Genomic DNA, 22501 nt, shown 5'->3' with positions numbered 1-22501 from the left:
TGTCCCTTCCCTGTCTCCATTGTCCCCTCGTTGTCCCCGCTGTCCCCCCGTTGTCCCCACTGTCCCCTCTCGGTCCCCAGTGTCCCCTCCCCATCCCACCGTCCCCACTGTCCCCTCAGTGTCCCCGTTGTCCCCATTGTCCCCACTGTCCCCCCGTTGTCCCCGCTGTCCCCATTGTCCCCGTTGTCCCCGCTGTCCCCCCGTTGTCCCCGCTGTCCCCCGTACCGGGCCAGCCCGTGTCCCGCCGCCCGCAGTTTCCCGATCTCCCGCTCCAGCTCCTCCCGCCCGCGCCGCTCCTGGGCCAGCGCCTCCCGGAGCTCCGGGACCGGCACCGGGACCCCCGGGACCCCCGGGACCCCCGGCTGTGGGACCACCGGGACCGGCTCTGGGACCACCGGGACCACCGGGACCGGCTCTGGGACCACCGGGACTGCCGGGACCTGCGGGAACCGAGTCTGCCTGGGAATCCCGGGACTGCCGGGATTTGGGACCCCCAAACCGGGCACTGACCCCTCCTGGGACCCCCAAACCGGACCAGACCCCTCCCAAGACCCCCGAGAACCCCCAAACCGGGCACTGACCCCTCCAGGGGTTCCTGGGACCCCCCAAACCGGGCAATGACCCCCGAAATTCCTGGGATCCCCCCGAACTGGGCACTGACCCCTCCCAGGACCCCCAAACCGGACCTGACCCCTCCCGGGACCCCCAAACTGGACACTGGCCCCTCCCAGGATTTGAGACCCCTCCCCAGGACCCCCTTTCCCCCCCACCCCGGGGGATCCAAAATTCCCGAAAAATTCCCCGAAAAATTTCTGAAAAAATTCCCCGAAAATTCCAAAAAAATTCCCGAAAAATTTCCCGAAAAATTCCCGAAAAATTTCCCGAAAATTCCCGAAAAATTCCCAAAAAATTCCCCGAAAATTCCCGAAAAATTCCCAAAAAATTCCCGGAAAAAATTCCAATTCCCGCCCCCTCCCCACCTACCGGCGGTCCCGGGGGGGGCTCCGTCCTTGGGGGGGCCCCCTTGGCCGGGGGGGGGTCCTGGCACGGAGGAGCCGCTTTTTGGGGAGGGGTCGCCGTGGGAGGGGGCGACCCTTGGGGTGCGGGGACCCCTTTTTGGGGAGGGGGCCCTTTAGGTGGGGGGGGGAGGGGCTTTGGGTGGGGGGTGGGATTCTTGGGGGGGGCCCCCCTTGGGGGTGGGGGGTGGAGGTTTTTGGGGGGGGTCCCTTTTTGGGGAGGGGGAGGTCCCGTGGGTGGGTGGAGGGGCTCTTTTTGGGGGGGGTCGCCCCCCATTTGGGACCCCGTGGGTGGGGAGGGGTCTTTTTGTGGGGGGGGTCCGGTGGTCGAGGGCAGCACCCCCGGGGGTGGAGGGGTCCCTTTGCGGGGGGGGGGTCCCTAAGGCCAAGGGGGGGGTCCCGATGCCAGGGGGGGTCCCCGATTCGGGGGGGGTCCCCCATTCCCCCTCCAGCTCCATGGCCGTGTCCTGGTCCCACTCCTCATCCTCATCCTCCTCTTCCTCCTCTTCTTCTTCTTCCTCATCCCTAAATGCGGATTTGGGGAGGGGGTGTCACCTGGAGACCCCTCCCCTCAAATCCCACCCCCCAAATTTCCCCCATCCATTGTCCCCATTGCCCCCCCTCCACTCCTGGTGCCCCCCCCTGGTTCCTGTGACCCCCCAAGACCCCCTCAGACCCCCCCAGGACCCCCCAAACCCCTCAAAACCCCCCAGGACCCCCAAAACCCCCCAAAACCCCTCAGACCCCCCCCAGGACCCCCCGAGACCCCCCCAAACCCCCCCAGGACCCCCCAAAACCCCCCAAAATCCCCCCAGGACCCCCCAGGACCCCCCAAAACCCCCCCAGGACCCCCACAAAACCCCTCCAGTACTCCCCAAAATCCCCCAGGACCCCCCAAACCCCCCCAGCACCCCCCAAACCCCCCCAAAATCTCCCAGGACCCCCCCAGGACTCCCCCAAGACCCCCCAAAACCTCCCCAGGACCACCCAGGACCCCACCAGGACCCCCAAAACCCCCCAGGACCCCCCCAGGACCCACCAAACCCCCTCAAGACCCCCCCAAGACCCCCCAAAACCTCCCCAAAACCCCCCAGGACCCCCCCAAAATCCCCCAAAACCCCCCAAGACCCCCCCCAAAACCCCCCGAGACCCCCCAAAACTCACTCGCGGTCCCCTCGGGCGTAGGAGTACCCCACAAACGGGAGGTGCAACCCCAACTCTGGGGGGTCCCCAGGCTCCCCCAGCAGCTCCTGAAAGGGGAGGGGGACACGTTAAATATTTGGGGAGGGGATTTTTGGGGGGTCCCAAGTGACGTCACGGGTGGGAGTCAATGGGTGGGGCCCTATTTTTTTTGGGGAGGAGGGTTGGAAATGGGTCTTGGGGGGGTCCCCAAGGGGTGGGGAGGGATCCCATTTTTGGGGGAGGGGGGGGGGGGAAATGGGGTTGGGGGGCCCATGGGGGGTCCTGGAGGGGGGAATCACATTTTGGGGGGTCCCATTGAGGGAGGTTGGGGTTGGGGGGCCCATGGAGGGGTCCCAGGGGGGGAATCCCCCTTTTGGTGGGGGGGATGGATTTAGGGGGGTCCATGGGGGGGTCCCATCTCATTTTTTTGGGGGGATCTCTGGTGAGGGGGATGCTGGGATAGGGAAATGGGGTGGGGGGGGGTGGTCCTGGGGTTATCTCGGGTTTATCCCGGGTTTATCCCCGGTGGTCTCCCAGGATTATCCCGTGTCAATCCCAGGCCTATCCCTGATCTGTCCCAGGTTTACCCCGGCTCTATCCCAGGTTTATCCCAGTTCTATCCCTGGTCTATCCCGGTTTAACCCCTCACCTGCTGGCTCAGGCAGTCTATCCCAGTTCAATCCCGGTTCTATCTCGGTTTAACCCCTCACCTGCTGGCTCAGACAGTCATCCAGCACAGTCTATCCCAGGTTTATCCCGGCTCTATCCCGGTTTAACCCCTCACTTGCTGGCTCAGACAATCATCCAGCACGGTCTATCTCAGGTCTATCCCAGTTCAATCCCTGATCACTCCCAGTTTTATCCCAGTTCTATCCCAGTTCTATCCCGGTTCTATCCCGGTTTAACCCCTCACCTGCTGGCTCAGGCAATCATCCAGCACAGTCTATCCCAGGTTTATCCGGGTTTAACCCCTCACCTGCTGGCTCAGACAGTCATCCAGCACGTCGAAGTTGGATGTGTCGGCGGCTCCCTCTGCTGAAGGGGCGAAGGGGGCTCGGGACCGGCGGAGCGCGTTCCAGCGCAGCCCCGCGAACAGGGGCAGGGGGCGGAAATCCCGCGCGCCCCCGCGGCCCAGGCGCGCCCCCGGCGCGCACAGCAGGCCCCGCACGAGCGCGCGCGCCGCCGCCGGCACCGCCCGGGCCCCGCCCCCGGACACGCCCCCTGCCGTGGCCACGCCCTCGGACACGCCCCCGGGGGGTGGCGCCCCCTCCTGGCTCTCCTCGGTATCGTCATCGTCCTCGGGCAGGTGCAGGTGGTCCTGGGGATGGGGAGGGGGTGAGTCCCAGTATGGACCAGTGACTCCCAGTATGGCCCCAGTGTGGCCCCAGTGACTCCAAGTGACTCCCAGTGTGTCCCAGTATGGTCCCAGTGCTTCCCAGCGACTCCCAGTATGGCCCCAGTGCATCCCAGTGACTCCCAGTATGGCCCCAGTGACTCCAAGTGACTCCCAGTGTGTCCCAGTACGGTCCCAGTGCTTCCCAGCGACTCCCAGTATGGCCCCAGTGCATCCCAGTGACTCCCAGTATGGCCCCAGTGCATCCCAGTGACTTCCAGTATGGCCCCAGTGACTCCAAGTGACTCCCAGTGCATCCCAGTGCGTCCCAGTATCATCCCAGTATCATCCCAGTGACTCCAAGTGACTCCCAATGCATCCCAGTGACTCCCAGTGCGTCCCAGTATGGCCCCAGTGTGTCCCAGTATGGTCCCAGTGCTTCCCAGTGACTCCCAATATGGCCCCAGTGACTCCCAGTGACTCCCAGTGCATCCCAGTGCGTCCCAGTATCATCCCAGTATCATCCCAGTGACTCCAAGTGACTCCCAATGCATCCCAGTGACTCCCAGTGCGTCCCAGTATGGCCCCAGTATGGCCCCAGTGTGTCCCAGTGCGTCCCAGTGTGGTCCCAGTGTGTCCCAGTGACTCCCAGTATGGCCCCAGTATGGCCCCAGTGCGTCCCAGTGTGGTCCCAGTGTGTCCCAGTGACTCCCAGTATGGCCCCAGTATGGCCCCAGTGACTCCCAGTGTGGTCCCAGTGTGTCCCAGTGACTCCCAGTATGGCCCCAGTATGGCCCCAGTGACTCCCAGTATGGTCCCAGTGCGCCCCAGTGACTCCCAGTGACTCCCAGTATGGTCCCAGTGCGCCCCAGTGACTCCCAGTGACTCCCAGTATGGTCCCAGTGTGTCCCAGTGACTCCCAGTATGGCCCCAGTATGGCCCCAGTGACTCCCAGTATGGCCCCAGTATGGCCCCAGTGACTCCCAGTATGGCCCCAGTATGGCCCCAGTGACTCCCAGTATGGCCCCAGTGCTTCCCAGTGACTCCCAGTATGGTCCCAGTGCGTCTCAGTGAGTCCCAGTATGGCCCCAATGATTCCCAGTATGGCCCCAGTGCGTCCCAGTGACTCCCAGTATGGCCCCAATGATTCCCAGTATGGTCCCAGTGCTTCCCAGTGACTCCCAGTATGGCCCCAGTGCGTCCCAGTGACTCCCAGTGTGTCCCAGTATGGCCCCAGTGTGTCCCAGTATGGTCCCAGTGCATCCCAGTGATTCCCAGTGTGTCCCAGTGAATTCAAGTGACTCCCAGTGCATCCCAGTGACTCCCAGTATGGTCCCAGTGTGTCCCAGTATGGCCCCAGTGATTCCCAGTGTGTCCCAGTGAATTCAAGTGACTCCCAGTGCATCCCAGTGACTCCCAGTATGGTCCCAGTGTGTCCCAGTATGGCCCCAGTGTGGCTTCAGTGCTTCCCAGTGACTCCCAGTATTGTACCAGTATAGCCCCAGTGCATCCCAGTGTGTCCCAGTATGGCCCTAGTGAGTCCCAGTATGGCCCAGTGCGTCCCAGTGTGTCCCAGTATGGCCCTAGTGAGTCCCAGTATGGCCCAGTGCATCCCAGTGTGTCCCAGTATGGCCCTAGTGAGTCCCAGTATGGCCCAGTGTGGCCCCAGTGTGGCCCCAGTGAGTCCCAGTGACTCCGAGTATGGGCCCAGTGTGGTCCCAGTGACTCCCAGTGGGTCCCAGTATGGCCCCAGTGCATCCCAGTGATTCCCAGTGTGTGCCAGTATGGCCCCAGTATGGCCCCAGTGACTCCCAGTGCATCCTGGTAACCTCCCAGTGACTCCCAGTGCATCCTGGTAACCTCCCAGTGACTCCCAGTGCATCCCAATATAGCCCCAGTGTGTCCCAGTATGGCCCCAGTGACTCGCAGTATGGCCCTAGTGCATATCAGTGACTCCCAGTATCGTCCCAGTGACTCCCAGTCCCTCCCAGTCCCTCCCAGTGCCCCCCATTCCCCTCCCAGTCCCCTCCCAGTCCCTCCCAATCCCCTCCCAGTGCCCCCCAGTCCCCCCCAGTGCCCCCACCTGGAAGTGCAGGATCTTGGCGTAGGTCTCGAGGACGGTGTCGGCGAAGAACGGGGGGCGGCCGAAGAACATCTCGTAGGCCAAGACCCCCAGGGCCCACCAGTCGCACTCGGGGCCGTAGGAGCGCGAGGGGTCCTCGACCGCCAGCAGCATCTCGGGGGACAGGTAATCCGGGGTGCCCACGGCCACCGAGGAGCGCACCTGGGGACATTGGGGACATTGGGGACACTGGGGACACTGGGGGTATTGAGGGTACTGGGGGCATTGGGGACATTGGGGACATTGGGGACAGGTAATCCGGGGTGCCCACGGCCACTGAGGAGCGCACCTGGGGACATTTGGGGACATTTGGGGACATTGGGAACATTGGGGACAGTGGGGATATTGGGGATGTTGGGGACAGTGGGGACATTGGGGACAGGTAATCCGGGGTGCCCACGGCCACCGAGGAGCGCACCTGGGGACATTTGGGGACACTGGGGACACTGGGGACATTAGGGACATGGCCATTGACTCTGTCCACCACCTGAGATACGTGCACAGGTGTGACATGGGGACATTGGGGACATGGGGAGTCTGGGGACATTGGGGATTGGGGACATGGCGGACATTGGGAGAATATATGGCACGTTGGGGACACCAGGTGCATTGGGGTATCTGGGACACTGGGGACATTGGGGACATTGATGACACTGAGGACATGAGGACGGGGGAATTCTCCAGGTGCTCATCGGGTTGAGCTCTGTGTCCCTCCCCCATGTCCCCCTGTGTCCCCCAGTGTCCCCCGGTGTCACTCACGGTGCCATCGGGCCCCAGGCGCAGGCAGGACCCGAAGTCCCCAAGCCGGACGTGTCCCCAGCGGTCCAGCAGGATGTTGTCGGGTTTGATGTCCCTGCAGGGGGGTGGCCTTTGTCACCTCCCGCTGTCACTGTCCCCAGACCCCCCTCAGGACGCCCCCTGGTCCCCTCCATGTCCCTCCTGTTGTCCTGAGTGTCCCCTGTCCCCTTCTGTCCCTCAATGTCCCTCCATGTCCCCACATCCCCTCGATGTCCCCATGTCCCCTCGATGTCCTCAGTGTCCCCAATGTCCCCAGTGTCCTTGCTGTCCCCATTGTCTCCAATATCCCAAATGTCCCCACGGTCCCCAGTGTCCCCAGTGTCTCCATGTCCCCAATGTCCCCAATGTCCCCAGGTGTCCCCAATGTCTCTAATGTCCCCAGTGTCTCCATGTCCCCAATGTCCCCAATGTCCCCAGTGTCCCCAATGTCCCCACTGTCCCCAATGTCCCCAATGTCCCCAATGTCCCCAGTGTCCCCATTGTCCCCAGTGTCCCCAGTGTCTCCATGTCCCCAATGTCCCCACTGTCCCCACTGTCCCCCAATGTCCCCAATGTCTCCAGTGTCCCCAATGTCCCCATGTCCCCAGTGTCCCCAATGTCCCCAGTGTCCCCAGTGTCCCCACTGTCCCCACTGTCCCCAGTGTCCCCCAATGTCTCCAATGTCCCCAATGTCCCCAGTGTCCCCAATGTCCTCATGTCACACCTGTGCACGTATCCCAGACGGTGCACAGAGTCGATGGCCATGTCCCCAGTGTCCCCAGTGTCCCCAACGTCCCTAGTGTCCCCAGTGTCCCCAATGTCCCCAATGTCCCCATGTCCCCAGTGTCCCCATGTCCCACCTGTGCACGTATCCCAGGCGGTGCACAGAGTCGATGGCCATCACGAGCTCGGCCAGGTAGAACCGGGCCATGGCCAGGGGCAGCCGGTCCCCAAATTTGCTCAGCAGCGTCAGCAGGTCACCGCCAATGTAGTACTCCATCACCAGGTACTGCGGGGACACGGGGACATTGGGGACACTGGGGACATTGGGGACATTGGGGACAGTGGGGACATTGGGGACAGTGGGGACAGTGGGGACATTGGGGACATGGGGATACTGGGGACATAAGACAGCTTGGGGACATGAGGACATGGGGACAATGGGGACAGTGGGGACATTGGGGTCATTGGGGTCAATGGGAACATTGGAGACATTGGGGACATGGGGACACTGGGACATTGGGGACAGTGGGGACATTGGGGATAATGGGAACACTGGGGACATTGGGGACATCGGGGACATGGGACAGCTTGGGGACAGGGGAATGGGGACATGATTTGAGGACAGGGAGGGGACATGGCATGAGGACATTGTCACACCACAGGACACCCGGGGCAGATGTGACAGGGAGGTGACAGAGGTGTCCCCACAGACAGGGAGGTGACAGGGGTGACACTGCAGGCAGGGAGGTGACAGTGGTGTCCCCACAGACAGGGAGGTGACAGCGGTGTCCCCAAAGGCAGGGAGGTGACAGAAGTGACACTGCAGGCAGGGAGGTGACAGAGGTGTCCCCACAGACAGGGAGGTGACAGAGCTGTCCCCGGGGAGGTGACAGAGGCCACCCCAGTGTCCCCTGACCAGGCACTGCGGGTCCTGGAAGGCGAAGTGCAGCCGGGTGATCCAGCGCCGGTCCCCGCGCGCCAGCACGTCCCGCTCCTCGCGGAAACACGACACCTGGGGACACACGGGGACACCGGGGGTGGCACCTGGGGACAATGACACTCAGGGACACTGCCACCCCGGGGACACCGCCCCTGTCATCGGTGACACCGCCCTTGTCACCGGTGTCGCCTTGGGGACACTTTCCTTCATGGTGCCATCCCCCCATCACGTCCTCGAGTGTCCCCTGAGTGTCCCCAAGTGTCCCCAAATGTCACCAAGTGTCCCCAAGTGTTCCCAGTTGTCTCCTGTCACCGGTGTCGCCTTGGGGACACTTTCCTTCATGGTGCCATCCCCCCCATCATGTCCTCAAGTGTCCCCTGAGTGTCCCTGAGTGTCCCCAGTTGTCCCCAAGTGTCGCTGAGTGTCCCTGAGTGTCCTCAATTGTCCCCAAATGTCACCGAGTCTCCCCAAGTGTCCCCAAGTGTCCCCAAGTGTCCTCAAATGTCCCCAAGTGTCCCCTGAGTGTCCCCAAGTGTCCCCACATGTCTGCCGAGTGTCCCCAGGTGTCCCCGAGTGTCCCTGAGTGTCCCCAGGAGTCCCCAGGTGTCCCCAGGTGTCCCCAGGAGTCCCCAGGAGTCCCCAGGTGTCCCCGAGTGTCCCCAGGAGTCCCCAGGTGTCCCCAGGTGTCCCCAGGAGTCCCCAGGTGTGTCCCAGGTGTTCCTGAGTGTCCCCAGGTGTCCCCAACTGTCCCCAGGTGTCCCCTGATTGTCCCCAGCATCCCCAGATGTCCCCCAGTGTTCCCAGGTGTCCCCAGGTGTCCCCAGGTGTCCCCGAGTGTCCCCAGGTGTCCCTAACTGTCCCCAGGTGTCCCCAGAGTATCCCCAGTGTCCCCACATGTCCCCAGGTGTCTCCAGGTGTGTCCCCAGGTGTGTCCCCAGTGTCCCCAGGTGTTCCTGAGTGTCCCTAGGTGTCCCCAACTGTCCCCAGGTGTCCCCAGAGTATCCCCAAGTGTCCCCAGGTGTCACCAGGTGTCCCCAGTGTCCCCAGGTGTCCCCAGGAGTCCCCAGGTGTCCCCAGGTGTGTCCCCTGACCTCTCCCCTCCTCAGCATGTCCCACTTGTTCATGATCTTCATGGCGTAGATCTGCCCCGTCTCCTTCATCCTCACCACGGCCACCTGTGGGGGGGGACAGGAGGGGTCAGCGTGTCCCCAGGTGTCCCCAAGTGTCCCCAGGTGTCCCCAAGGTGTCCCCAGGTGTCCCCAGGTGTCCCCTGACCTCGCTGAAGGCGCCTCTGCCGATGACCTTGAGGATCTCGAAGTCTCCGCGCTGCAGCTGCAGCTCCTGGACACGGGCGGCCACCGGCTCGGCTGGGGGGGAAAAAGGGGGTTTTTGGGGGGTCAGAGACCACCCTGGGGAGGGCAGAGACCACCCTGGGGGGGCACAAACCGGGGGGTGAAATTTTGGGGGGCAAAACCAGGTTTTGAGGGGTTTTGGGGGGTTTTGGGGGGCACAAAACCCAGTTGGGATTGGGGATTTGGGGCATTGGGGATTTGGGGGGTCAGAGACCACCCTGGGGGGGCACAAACCGGGGGGTGAAATTTTGTGGGGGCAAAACCAGATTTTTTGGGGAAAAAACGGGTTTTGGGGGGCACAGATTTTTTTTTTTTTTTTTAGGGGAAGAAAAATCAGAATATTTTTTTTTTTATGGGGGAGGAAAAATCAGATATTTTTTTTTTTTTTTAAGGGGAAAAATCAGGATTTTTTTTTTTTTTTAGGGGAAAAATCAGGAAAATTTTTTTTTTAGTGGGGAAAAAATCAGATTTTTTTTTTTTTTTTAGGGGGGGAAAAAAATCAGGATTTTTTTTTTTTTTTTGGGGGGGGGGGAGGGGGGCGGGAAGTGAAAGGGGGGGCGAGTTCCGGTGGAGGTGGGGGAGGGGAAAAAGGCCCGAGGGGGGGTTTTGTGACACCCTCGGCCCTTTTATGGCCGGGAAACGATTGGAGCCCGCGGGGGGAGGAAAAACCGGCCCCGTCGTGCCCAGAAAAGGAGAAAAGGGGAAAAAAACCCCCCCCAGGACATGGTGGGTGAGTCCCCCCCAAAATGAGACCCCCCCCCAAAAAAAAGACCCCAAAAAAATGAGGGAGGACCTAAAAAAAATGGGAAAAAATTAAAAAAATGAGGGGAAAGGTGGGAAAAATAATAAAAAAAATGAGCTCAAGAAATGACCCCTCAAAGTTTGGGAAAAATAAAAAAAAAATGAGGGTAAAGGTGGGAAAAAATAATAAAAAAATGAACCCAAGAAATGAGCCCCCAAAGTTTGGAAAAAAATAAAAAAAAATGAGCGCAAAGGTGGGAAAAATAATAATAAAAAAATGACCCCAAAGTTTGAAAAAAATAAAAAAAAAAAGAGTTCAAAGGTTTGGAAAAAAATAAAATAAAATAATAATAAAAAAATAAAAATAAAATAAAATAAAATAAAATAAAATAAAATAAAATAAAATAAAATAAAAAAAGACCCCAAAAAATGACCCCCCAACGTCTGGAAAAAAAAAAAAAAACCAAAAAATGACCCCAAAGTTCGGAATTTCCACCCCAAATAATGACCCAAAATTTCGGAATTTTCCCCCCAAAAAATTACCCAAAATTTTGGGGAAAAAAAAAAAAAAAAGACCCCAAAGTTCGGGAAAAAAAACCAAAAAATGACCCCAAAATTCCCCCCCAAAATGACCCCAAAGTTCGGAATTTCCACCCCAAATAATGACCCAAAATTTCGGAATTTTCCCCCCAAAAAATGACCCAAAATTTCGGAAATTCTCCCCCAAAAATGACCCCAAAATTCAGAATTTTTCCCCCCAAAAAATGACCCAAAATTCAGAATCCCCCCCAAGTCCCGGTACCGACTGGACCCAGTTGCGCCCCCTGGTGGGAGCCCCCGGTATCGCCCCCAGCCCCGAACCGAACCGAACCGGGTTTGGGATGGTCCCGGTTCTCCCAGGCCCGGCCGGGTCTGGACAGTCCCGAGGTCGGTTCTGAACCCCCCAATCCTGGACCGAACCGGTACCGGACACCCCGGTACCGGACCCCCCCCAGTTCAGGACCCCCCCCAATACTGGACCCCCCCAGTTCTGGACCCCCCTCGGTACCAGAACCCGCAATTCTGGACCCCCCCCAATACTGGACCCCCCCGGTACCAGAACCCCCAATCCAGGACCCCCCCCAATTCTGGACCCCCCCGGTACCAGAACCCCCAATCCAGGACCCCCCCCCAATTCTGGACCCCCCCGGTACCAGAACCCCCAATCCAGGACCCCCCCAGTCCTGGATGGCCACCCTTCCCATGCCACAGCAGGACCTGTCTCCAGCCCTGTCTCTCCTGACCACAGGCCCCCCTAAGCCAGGACCCCCCCCCCCAATTCTGGACCCCCCAGTCCTGGACCCCCCTCGGTACCAGAACCCCCAATTCAGGACCCCCCCCAGTTCTGGACCCCCCCGGTACCAGAACCCCCAATCCAGGACCCCCCCCAATTCTGGACCCCCCCCAATCCTGGATCAAACCGGTACCGTACCCCCCCCAGTCCTGGGCCCCCCCTGGTACCAGAACCCCCAATCCAGGACCCCCCCCCCCCCAGTTCTGGACCCCCCCTGGACCCCCCAGTTCTGGACCCCCCCGGTACCGGACCCCCCAGTACCGAATCCCCCAGTCCCAGAACCCCCCCAGTCCTGGGCCCCCAATCCCGAACCCCCTAAAACCCAGAACCCTCCTGGTTTTGGACCTCTCGAACCAGGACCCCCCCAGTCCCAGACCCTCCCCGGTCCCAGAAACCTCCCAGTCCCGACCCCCGACCCCCCCCCCCAGTTTTGGACCCCCCCCCCCAATCCCCTCCCCATTTCCAACCCTCCCCCCCCGTCCCACCCCCAAATCCCCCTCCCAACCCTCCAAACCCAAGACCCCTCCCCATTACCCCAGAACCCCCCAAACCCCCTCCCCAAAAACCCCCAAAACCCCCAAAAATAACCCCCCAAACCCCCCAAAAATCTCCAAAAACCCCCAAACCCCCCAAAATAACCCTCAAAAATAACCCCCCCAAAAAATCCCTAAAAATCCCCCCAAAAAATCCCCAAAAATCCCCCCCAAAAAATCCCTAAAAATCCCCAAAAAATCTCCAAAAAAATCCCCAAAAATCCCCCCCAAAAAATCCCCAAAAATCCCTAAAAATAACCCCCAAAACCCCAAAAAATCCCCCCCAAAAATCCCCCCCAAAAAATCCCTAAAAATCCCCCCAAAACCCCCCCAAAAAATCTCCAAAAATCCCCCCCCAAAAAAAACCCAAAATAACCCCCAAAAATAACCCCCAAAAAACCCCCAAAAATCCCTAAAAATCCCCTAAAAAAATCTCCAAAAAATCCCCCCAAAAAACCCCCTAAAAATCCCCAAAATCTCCCCCAAAAAACCCCCAAAAATTCCCAAAAAATCCCCAAAATAACCCCAAAAAACCCCAAAATAAATCCCCAAAAACAACTTTTACCCCAGCTGAGGAACTCCCGGACGTGTCTGTCGCTGTCACTGTCGCTGTCGGTGTCGCCCCCGGGGGTCTCCCGGTGGTCCAGGCGGTGGCGGAGCCCCCCCGCCAGCCCCAGCAGCAGGTCCAGGAGGGTCTCCAGCCCCAGCGCCCCCCGGCCCAGCGCCAGCGCCCGCAGCCGCTCCCTCCGCCCCGGGGGCGCCGCCATCGCCCGGCCCGACCCGACCCGGCCCGGGGGAGGGAACCGGGAAACACCGACCCGGGACAAACCGGGAAACACCGGCCGGGGACGGGCCAGAGCCCGGCGCCTCCTCCCGGCCCGGCCCGGCCCGGCCCGGCCTGGGGGAACCGGCACACGCCCCCCGGGGAAAGGGAGCGGGGAACGGGGTGGGTGGGGGGTAAAGAGACCCCCAAACCGGGATTGGGACCCCCGGGGAACCGGCACACGCCCCCCGGGGAAAGGGAGTGGGGAACGGGGTGGGTGGGGGGCGTGGGGGGGACACCGGGACCCCCAAACTGGGGCAGGGACCCCCAAACCGGGATATCCCAACCGGGACCCCCAAACTGGGGCAGGGACCCCCAAACCGGGATTGGGACCCCCAAACCGGGATATCTCAACCGGGACCCCCAAACCGGGATTGGGACCCCAAATTGGGATGGAGACACTGGGACACCCCAACCGGGACCCCCAAACCGGGACCCCCAAACCAGGACCCCCAAATTGGGATGGGGACACCAGGACCCCCGGGGGGAACCGGCACACGCCCCCCGGGGAAAGGGAAGGGGGAACGGGGTGGGTGGGGGGCGTGGGGGGGATACCGGGACCCCCAAACTGGGGCAGGGACCCCCAAATAGGGATATCCCAACCGGGACCCCCAAACCGGGGCAGGGACCCCCAAACCGGGGCAGGGACCCCCAAACCGGGATATCCCAACCGGGACCCCCAAACCGGGGCAGGGACCCCCAAACCGGGATTGGGACCCCGGGACCCCCCCAAACCGGGACCCCCAAATTGGGATGGGGACACCAGGACCCCCGGGGGGAACCGGCACACGCCCCCCGGGGAAAGGGAGTGGGGAACGGGGTGGGTGGGGGGCGTGGGGGGGACACCGGGACCCCCAAACTGGGGCAGGGACCCCCAAACCGGGATATCCCAACCGGGACCCCCAAACCGGGATATCCCAACCGGGACCCCCAAACCGGGACCGGGACCCCCAAATTGGGATGGGGACACTGGGACACCCCAACCGGGACCCCCAAACCGGGACCGGGACCCCCAAATTGGGATGGGGACACTGGGACACCCCAACCGGGACCCCCAAACCGGGACCCCCAAACCGGGACCGGGACCCCCAAATTGGGATGGGGACACTGGGACAAGGAACTGGGACACCGGGACAGGGATACCCCAATTAGGACCCCCAAACCAGGTTCGGGACCCCCAAAATCCCCCCAGACCTTCCCAAAATCCCCCCAAAACCCCCCCAGACCCCCCAAAATACCCCCAAACCCACCAAAATTCCCAGAGACCCCCTGAAATCCCCCCAAACCCCTCCAAATCCCCCTAAAATACCCACAGAGACCCCCAAAATCCTCCCATAAGCCCCCAAAATCTCTCCAGACCTCCCCAAAATCCACAAAGACCCTCCCCAAATCCCCCCAGACCCCCCAAAATCCCCTCAAATCCCCCTAGACCCCCCAAATCCCCAAAGACCCTCCCCAAATCCCCCCAGACCCCCCAAAAAATCCCTCAAAACTCCCCAAAATCCCCTCAGATCCCCCTAGACCCCCCAAAATTCCCCCATATCCCCCCAAATCCCCCCAAAATCCCCCAGACCCCCCCAAAATACCCCCAGACCCCCCCAAAATCCCCCCAGACCCCCCAAAATCCCCCCAAATTCCCCCCAAAATCCCCCATAACCCCCCCAGACCCCCAAAAATCCCCCAAAATCCCCAAAAACCCCCCAAAATCCCCCCCAGACTCCCTAAAATCCCCCCAAATTCCCCCCAAATCCCCCCAAAATCCCCACAGACCACCCCAAAATCCCCCCATAATCCCCAAAAATCCCCCCATAACCCCCCTAGACCCCCAAAAATCCCCCCAAAACAGAACCAAAGGTACCCAGTGAGGTTTGGGGAGGTTTATTTGGGGAGGGGGGAGCACATTGAGGGGTTTGGGGGGTGCAGTTGGGGGGTCCAGGTGAGTTTTGGGGGGTCCTGGAGTGTCCGGGGTGGTTTTGGGGGGTCCTGGGGGGGTCCTGGGGTCTCCTCACGAGTACATGGTGAGCTGGAGCCACTGTAGGGGGGAAAAATGTTAAATTTTGGGGGATTTTGGGGGTCCCTGGGGGGGATTTTGGGGGTCCAGGGAGGATTTGGGATCACCCAAAGGGGGATTTAGGGGGTCTCTGGGGATTTTTTGGGGGTCCCTGGGGGGATTTGGGGGTCCCAGGGGGGATTTTGGGGATCCCTGGAGGATTTTGGGGGTCCCTGGGGAATTTAGGGGATCCCTGGGGGGATTTAGGGGGTCCCTGGAGAGTTTGGGGTCACCCCAGGGGGATTTAGGGGATCCCTGGGGGGATTTAGGGGATCCCTGAGGGATTTTTTTGGGGGTCCCTAAAATATTTGGTGACCCAAACCCAACCAGGATCATTTTGGGGTCTCCCCCTTTATTCCCCCCCTCACTAAACCCCCCCAAAATTCCAGGGACACCCCAAAAAAAAGGATTTAGGGACCCCCAAATCCCCCAAAACCCCCCAAAGAGACCCCAGACCCCCCAAAAAGACCCCAGACCCCCCAGAGAGACCCCAGACCCCCCTGGGAGACCCCAGACCCACCTCCTGGAGACTGACACGGATCTGCCCCGACCCGTCCCGGTCCAGGGACTTGAAGGCACCTAAAGGGGACCCCAAAAATCAAGGGGGGGACCCCAAAAATCAGGGGGGGACCCCAAAATTAGGGGGACCCCAAAATTGGGCTCTGGACCTTCCCCCCTCCCCAGGAAACCCAAATAAAACCTTAAAAAAACCCCAAAAAAGTCTAAAAAAATTAAAATAAAATGGGGTCTCTTATAATTTTGGGGTCCCAAGTGGATTTTGGGATCCCTTTGGTGGTTTTGGGGTTTTCCCTCCTCGATTTTGGGATTTCCATCCTCGATTTTTGGGATTTCTCCCCCAAATTTTGGGATTTCTGCCCCGATTTCAAGATTTCCACCCCAAATTTTGGGATTTCTGCCCCGATTTGAGGATTTTCCTCCCGAATTTTGAGATTTCCCCCCCAAATTTTGGGATTTCCACTCCAAATTTGGGGATTTCACCCCAAATTTTGGGATTTCTGCCCTGATTTTGCGATTTCACCCCCAAATTTTGCGATTTTCCCCCCAAATTTCAGGATTTTCCCCAAAAATTTTGCGATTTCCCCCCAAATTTTGGTATTTCACCCCCAAATTTTGATATTTCCCCCCAAATTTCAGGATTTTTCCCCCAAATTCAGGATCCCACCCCCCAAATTTTGCGATTTTTTCCCCAAATTTTGGTATTTTTCCCCCAAATTGGGGGGTCCCGTACGGAACATGGCGTCGAGGCGCACGAGGCAGCTGATGAAGTTGTCAAAGTCCAGGTTCCCCCCCTCGTCCCCGTAACGACGCCCCAAAACCCCCCAGAGGGGAGGGGGCAGCCGGAATCCTGGGGAGGGGACACAAAAATGGATTTAAACACCCCAAAAATGGGTTTAAACACCCAAAAAATGGATTTAAACGCCCCAAAAATGGATTTAAACACCCAAAAAATGGGTTTAAACCCCCAAAAATGGCTTTAAACACCCCAAAAATGGATTTAAACCCCCCAAAAATGGCTTTAAACGCCCCAAAAATGGGTTTAAACCCCCCAAAAATGGGTTTAAACACCCCAAAAATGGATTTAAACATCCCAAAAATGGTTTTAAACGCCCAAAAAATGGCTTTAAACCCTCAAAAAATGGCTTTAAACACCCCAAAATCCCCCAAAACACCCAAAAAACTCCCCCAAACTCCCCTAAAACTCCCCAAAATTCCCCAAAATGCCCCAAAACCCCACAAAATCCTCTGAAATTCCCCCAAAATCCCCCCAAAAATCTCCAAAACTCTCCCAAAACTCCCCCTAATCCCCCCAAAACTCCTCAAATTCCCCCCAAAATCCCCCAAATCCCCCCAAAATCCCCCCAAATCCTCCCCCATATCCCCCAAAATCCCCCCAAAAATCTCCAAATCCCCCCCAAACTCCCCTGAAAATCCCCCAAATCCCCCCAAAGTCCCCAAATCCCCCCTGTAACTCCCCCAAATCCCAAAAAAAATCCCCCAAAACTCCTCAAAATCCCCACAAAGTGCCCAAATCCCATAAAACTCCCCAAAATCCCCCCAAAAATCCCCCAAAATCCCCTGAAACTCCCCAAAACCCCCCAAAACCCCCAAATCCCAAAAAAATCCCCCCAAAATCCCCAAAAAAATCCCCCAAAAATCCGCAAAATCCCCCCCAAAATCCCCCAAAATTCCCCCAAAATCCCAAAAAAATCCCCCAAAACTTCTCAAATCCCCCAAATCCCCCCAAAATCCCCTGAAAACCCCCAAAACCCCAAAACACCCAAAATCCCCCCAAAACACCCCAAAGTCCCCAAATCCCCCCTGTAACTCCCCAAAATCCCCAAAAAATCCCCCAAAACTCCGCAAAATCCCCCCCCAAAATCCCCCTAAAATCCCCCAAAATCCCCCAAAAATTCCCTGAAAATCCCCCAAATTCCCCCAAACTCCACAAATCCCCCCAAAAATCCCCCAAAATCCCCCCAAAAATCCCCCAAAATCCCCCCAAAATTCCCCCAAATCCCAAAAAAATCCCCCAAAACACCCAAAAAACTCCCTCAAATCCCCCCAAAATCACCCAAATCACTCCAAATTCCCATAAAACTCCCCCAAATCCCAAAAAAAACCCCCCCAAAATCCCCCCAAACCTGCGGCCTCGAAGGCCCCCGGCAGCTCCTGGGGCCCGATGGTCCCCGAGCGATCGGTGTCGAATTGTTTGTAAACACACTGAAAAAAAAAACCCAAAAAAACCCAAAACCACAAAATTTGGGGGGTCCAGGGGGGTCCTGAACCCCCAAAACCTCCCTCACCCCCTCCCCAAAATTTAGGGACCCTCCCAAACCCCAAAAATTTTTTCCTGTTCCAAATTAAAGGGATTTTTAAATCATTAATTCTGAATTTTAAATCGTTAATTCTGAATTTTAAAATCATTAATAATTTTGAATTTTGGGGTTTTGGTTCATTCCCCCTATTTAACCCCAAAATTTTTTTTTTTTTTTTTTTTTGGGGGGTCCCCCTAAACCCCTCCTCATGTTTTTTTTAGGGGGGAATGGAATTTTTGAGGGGAAATTTGGGGGTCTCAACCCCATTTTTGGGGGTGATTTCCCCCCCCCCCACCCCAAAATTTTGAGCTCTTTTATTTTATTTTTATTTTTTATTTTTATTTTGGGATTTTCCCCCTCAATTTCAGGTCCTCAATTTTGGGATTTTCCCCCCTCCCACCCCAAAATTTTGGGCTCTTTTATTTTATTTTTATTTTTATTTTATTTTTATTTTTATTTTGGGATTTTTCCCCCTCAATTTCAGCTCCTCAATTTTGGGATTTTCCTCCCTCCCACCCCAAAATTTGGGATCCCATTCACCTTTTACCTCCCCCCCAAATATTTTGAGGATTTTCCCTTTAATTTTAAGGACCCCCCCCCACCCCAAATTTTGGGGTCTCCCCATTTCTCACCTGCCACTTCTTGATGTTGTTCCAGAGATATTTAAACTCCTCAAATCCCAATTTCCCGGTGGTGTCGCTCTGTGGGGGCTCATCAAGGATTTTTTTGGGGTCTCACTTATTTTTCTGCACCCCAAAATTCCCCCAAAATTCCCAAAAATTCCCCCAAAAAAATTCCCAAAAATATTTTGGGATACATCCATGACGGCCACCATGCTCCGACAGGTGTCCAACCCAAATCCATCCGTCTTCAGGTCGGGATCTAAAGGAATTTTGGGGGATTTTTGGGGTTTTTTAGGAATTTTGGGGGTCTCCAAATGCTGGAGGTGATCAGAGACCCCTAAAAAACCCTAAAAATCCCAAAAATCCCCCGTTTTTTTTGGGGAAACTCACGGCGGGTGACGACCCTGTTGAGGATGTTCATGAGCTCGGTGGGGCTGACCTCCATGTCCTGGGGAAAAAGGGGAAATTTGGGGGGTCAGGGAGGGGCTGGAGACCCCCAAAATCCTGATCCCAAATACTGGGGGATCCCAAATGCTGAGCCCAAACTTTGGGGGACCCCAAAATTCTGGGGAACCCCTAAATTCTGATCCCAAATCCTTGGGATCCCAAAATCCTGATCCCAAACCTTGGGGGACCCCAAAAATCTGGGGAACCCCAAAATCCTGATCCCAAACCTTTGGGGAACCCCCAAATGTTGATCCCAAAACCTTGGGGGATCCCAAATGCTGATCCCAAATCTGGGGGAACCCCCAAAACCTGGGGAACCCCAAATTCTGATCCCAAATCCTGGGGGACCCCCAAATGCTGATCCCAAACCTTGGAGACCCCAAAAATCTGGAGGACCCCCAAATCCCAATCCCAAATCCTGGGTGGCCCCAAATCCTGATCCCAAACTTTGGGGGATCCTGAAAACCTGGGGGATCCCCAAATCCTGATCCCAAATCCCAAGGAACACCCAAATGCTGATCCCAATCTTGGGGAACCCTCAAATCCTGACCCCAAACTTGAGGAACCCCCAAATCCTGATCTCAAACTTTGGAGGACCCCAAAAATCTGGGGGACCCCTAAATTCTGATCCCAAATCCTGATCCCAAACTTTGGGGACCCCAAAACCTTGTCCCCATCCCAAATCCTGACCCCAAACTTGAGGAACCCCCAAATCCCAGCCCTGGGAGGATCTGGGACAGTTCACAGGGGGGGGATCCTGGTGGGATTTTGGGGGATCCTGGTGGGATTTTGGGGGATCCTGGGGGGATTTTGGTGATCCCAAAAGGTTCTGAGCTGTCGGGTGGATCCTGGTGGATCTCGGGGGTTGTGGGTAGATCCCAGGGGGCTTCCAAGGGCTTGGGGGGATCCTGGTGGGATTTGGGAGATCCCAAGAGGTTCCAAGGGCTCAGGGGGATCCCAGTGGATCCCAGGAGTCCCAGGGGTTTCTGGGGGCTCAGGAGGATCCCTGCGGGCCTCAATTGATCCTGGTGGATCCCAGTGGAATTTTGGGGATCCCAAGAGGTTCCAAGGGCTCAGGGGGATCCCAGTGGATCCCGATGGATCTCAGTGAGTTCTAAGGACTTGGGTGGATCCCGGTGGATCCCGGTGGTGTTTTTGGGATCCCAAGAGGTTCCAAGGGCTCAGGGGAATCCCAGGATCAAAGGGACTCAGGTAGATCCCAGCGGATCCCAATACTCAGGTGGATCCCAGTTGATCCCAGTGGGATTTGGGGGATCCCAAGAGGTTCCAAGGGCTCAGGGGAATCCCAGTGGATCCCAGTGAGTTCCCAGTACTCTGGTGGACCCCAGCAGATCCCAGTGGACACCAGTAGATCCCAGTGAGTTCCCAGTACCCAGGTGGATCCCAGTGGACCCCAGTAGATCCCAGTGGGCCCCAGTGGGCCCCAGTGGCCCCCAGTGGATCCCAGTGGGCCCCAGTGGATCCCAGTAGATCCCAGTGGGCCCCAGTGGATCCCTCACCTCCCCGGCCAGTTGGGTGAAGAGGCGCCGGAACTGCCGAACCTCCTCGCTCTCGTTGGCGTCGACGGTGGAGATGTGGGCACGGGGGGGCTGGGGGGACACCGGGGGGTCACCGGGGGGTCACGGGTCACTGGGGGGGTCAGGGGTCACCAGGGGGATCATCGGGGGGTCAGGGGTCACCCGGGGGTCACCAGGGGGGTCATTGGGGGGTCAGGGGTCACCAGGGGGGGTCACCGGGGGGTCAGGGGTCACCGGGGGGGTCAGGGGTCACCGGGAGGAGGGGACATGAGGGAGTCACCGGGGGGTCAGGGGTCACCAGGGGGGTCAGGGGTCACTGGGGAGGTCACTGGGGAGGTCAGGGGTCACCAGGGGGGTCAGGGGTCACCAGGGGGACACCGGGGGGTCACCAAGGAAGGTCAGGGGTCACCAAGGGGGTCAGGGGGACACATGAGGGGTCAGAGGTCACTGGGGGACACACAGGGGGGTCACCAAGGGGTCAGAGGTCACTGGGGGGGAGGAGACATGGGAGGTTACAGGGGGTCAGGGGTCACCAGAGGGGTCAGAGGTCACTGGAACAGAGGGAGGGGGTCAGTGGGCACTGGGGAGGGGTCAGGGGTCACCAGGGGGGTCAGGGGTCACCAGGGGGTCACCGGGGGGGAGGGGACAGGACAGGACAGGACAGGGGAGGGGAGGGGGGTCGGTCACTTACGGGGGGCTCAGGGTTGTAGTGGGCGGCGGCTTCGCTGTGGGAGGGGCCAGAGGTGTCACCTCCTGGTGTCACCACCTGTCCCCAGGTGTCACCTCCCCTCCTCAGGGTGTCACCTCCCAGTGTCACCTCCCATCCCACAGTGTCACCTCCCCTCCCAAAGTGTCACCCACCCATCTGGTGTCACCCCCTTGTCGACCCCCCTGGATCTAAAAACCCACCTGGTGTCCCCCCATCCCAAATGTCCCCCATGTCCCTTCAGTGTCCCCAATGTCCCCAGTGTCCCCAATATCCCCAAATGTCCCCCTAATGTCCCCAATGCTCCAAGATCTCCAATGTCCCCAAATGTCCCCCAATGTCCCCCCAAATGTCCCCCAATGTCCCCATTGTCCCCAATGTCCCCAATGTCCCCCAACATCCTCAAATGTCCCCAGATGTCCCAAATGTCCCCCAGTGTCCCCAATGTCCCCAAATGTCCCCAATGTCCCCAATGCCCCCCCAATGTCCCCAAATGCCCCCAGTGTCCACAATGTCCCCAATCCCCAAATGTCCCCACTGTCCCCACTTTCCCCAATGTCCCCAATCCCCCCAATGTCCCCACTGTCCCCTTAATGTCCCCAATGTCCCAAATGTCCCCAATGTCCCCACTTTCCCCACTGTCCCCAATGTCCCCAAATGTCCCCAAGTGTCCCCAATCCTCACCTGATGGCGCTGATGACGCCCCCCAGGACCCCCATGGCCCCCCCGGCGCCGCCCCCGGCCCCTCCCCCGCTGAGGAGCCCCCCCAGGACGGAGCCGATGCCCCCGGGGAGCCCCCCCCCGGCCCCTCCCCCACCGCCCCCGCCCCCCAGGAGACCCTTCACCAGGAACATGGCGCTGACTGGGAGAGACTGGGAGGGACTGGGAGCTACTGGGAGAGCCCTAAGAGGGCACTGGGAGGGCACTGGGAGAGCCCTAGGAGGGCACTGGGAGGGCACTGGGAGAGCCCTAGGAGGGCACTGGGAGGGCACTGGGGGGTACTGGGAGGAACTGGGAGAGACTGGGAGAGCCCTAGGGGGGCACTGGGAGTGACTGGGAGCACTGGGAGGGCACTGCGAGTTACTGGGAGGGACTGGGAGAGACTGGGAGGGCACTGGGAGTGACTGGGAGTAACTGGGAGCTACTGGGAGGGCACTGGAAGTTACTGGGAGTTACTGGGAGAGTGCTGGGGGGATACTGGGAGTTACTGGGAGTTACTGGGGGGAGACTGGGAGCACTGGGGGGGTCCTGGGGGGTCCCGGGAGCTCTGGGGGGGGGTCCTGGGGGGGTCCTGGGAGGGTCCCGGGGCGTTACTGGGAGCACTGGGAGTGGCTGCAAGAGAAGGAAACAGCACCGTTAGGTCACACCCAGGACCCCCCAAAACCCCCCAAAACCCACCCAGGACCACCCAAACCCCCCAGGACC

At 58.7% G+C, this 22501-nt stretch overlaps 2 protein-coding genes across 2 annotated transcripts; both read right to left on the bottom strand.

Moving 5' to 3' along the window:
* Positions 1–980: 980 nt before the first annotated feature.
* On the bottom strand, positions 981–12819 carry DMPK (DM1 protein kinase; the record flags this gene model as incomplete). The annotated part of the gene is made up of 13 exons (XM_083877164.1): positions 981–1009; positions 1357–1541; positions 2181–2266; positions 3112–3141; positions 3175–3516; positions 5615–5815; positions 6413–6506; positions 7291–7439; positions 8070–8165; positions 9185–9268; positions 9369–9460; positions 12618–12684; positions 12763–12819. The coding sequence occupies 13 exons, from the start codon at positions 12817–12819 to the stop codon at positions 981–983; spliced, it is 1512 nt and encodes a 503-aa protein (XP_083733290.1).
* A 1918-nt stretch (positions 12820–14737) lies between these two features.
* On the bottom strand, positions 14738–22200 carry CAPNS1 (calpain small subunit 1). Its single transcript, XM_083877257.1, has 11 exons — positions 22069–22200; positions 21761–22001; positions 21062–21095; positions 20353–20442; positions 18776–18833; positions 18580–18644; positions 18395–18463; positions 17589–17667; positions 16175–16291; positions 15446–15504; positions 14738–14907 (listed from the first exon to the last, which is right to left on the bottom strand). Coding segments are annotated over exons 1-11 (840 nt in total). The 5' UTR covers positions 22070–22200; the 3' UTR covers positions 14738–14880.
* Positions 22201–22501: the final 301 nt, after the last annotated feature.

Source organism: Zosterops lateralis (genome assembly GCF_965231275.1).
Source record: "Zosterops lateralis genome assembly, chromosome: 23".
Lineage (NCBI taxonomy): Eukaryota > Metazoa > Chordata > Aves > Passeriformes > Zosteropidae > Zosterops > Zosterops lateralis.
This window is presented reverse-complemented; position numbering and strand designations above follow the sequence as displayed.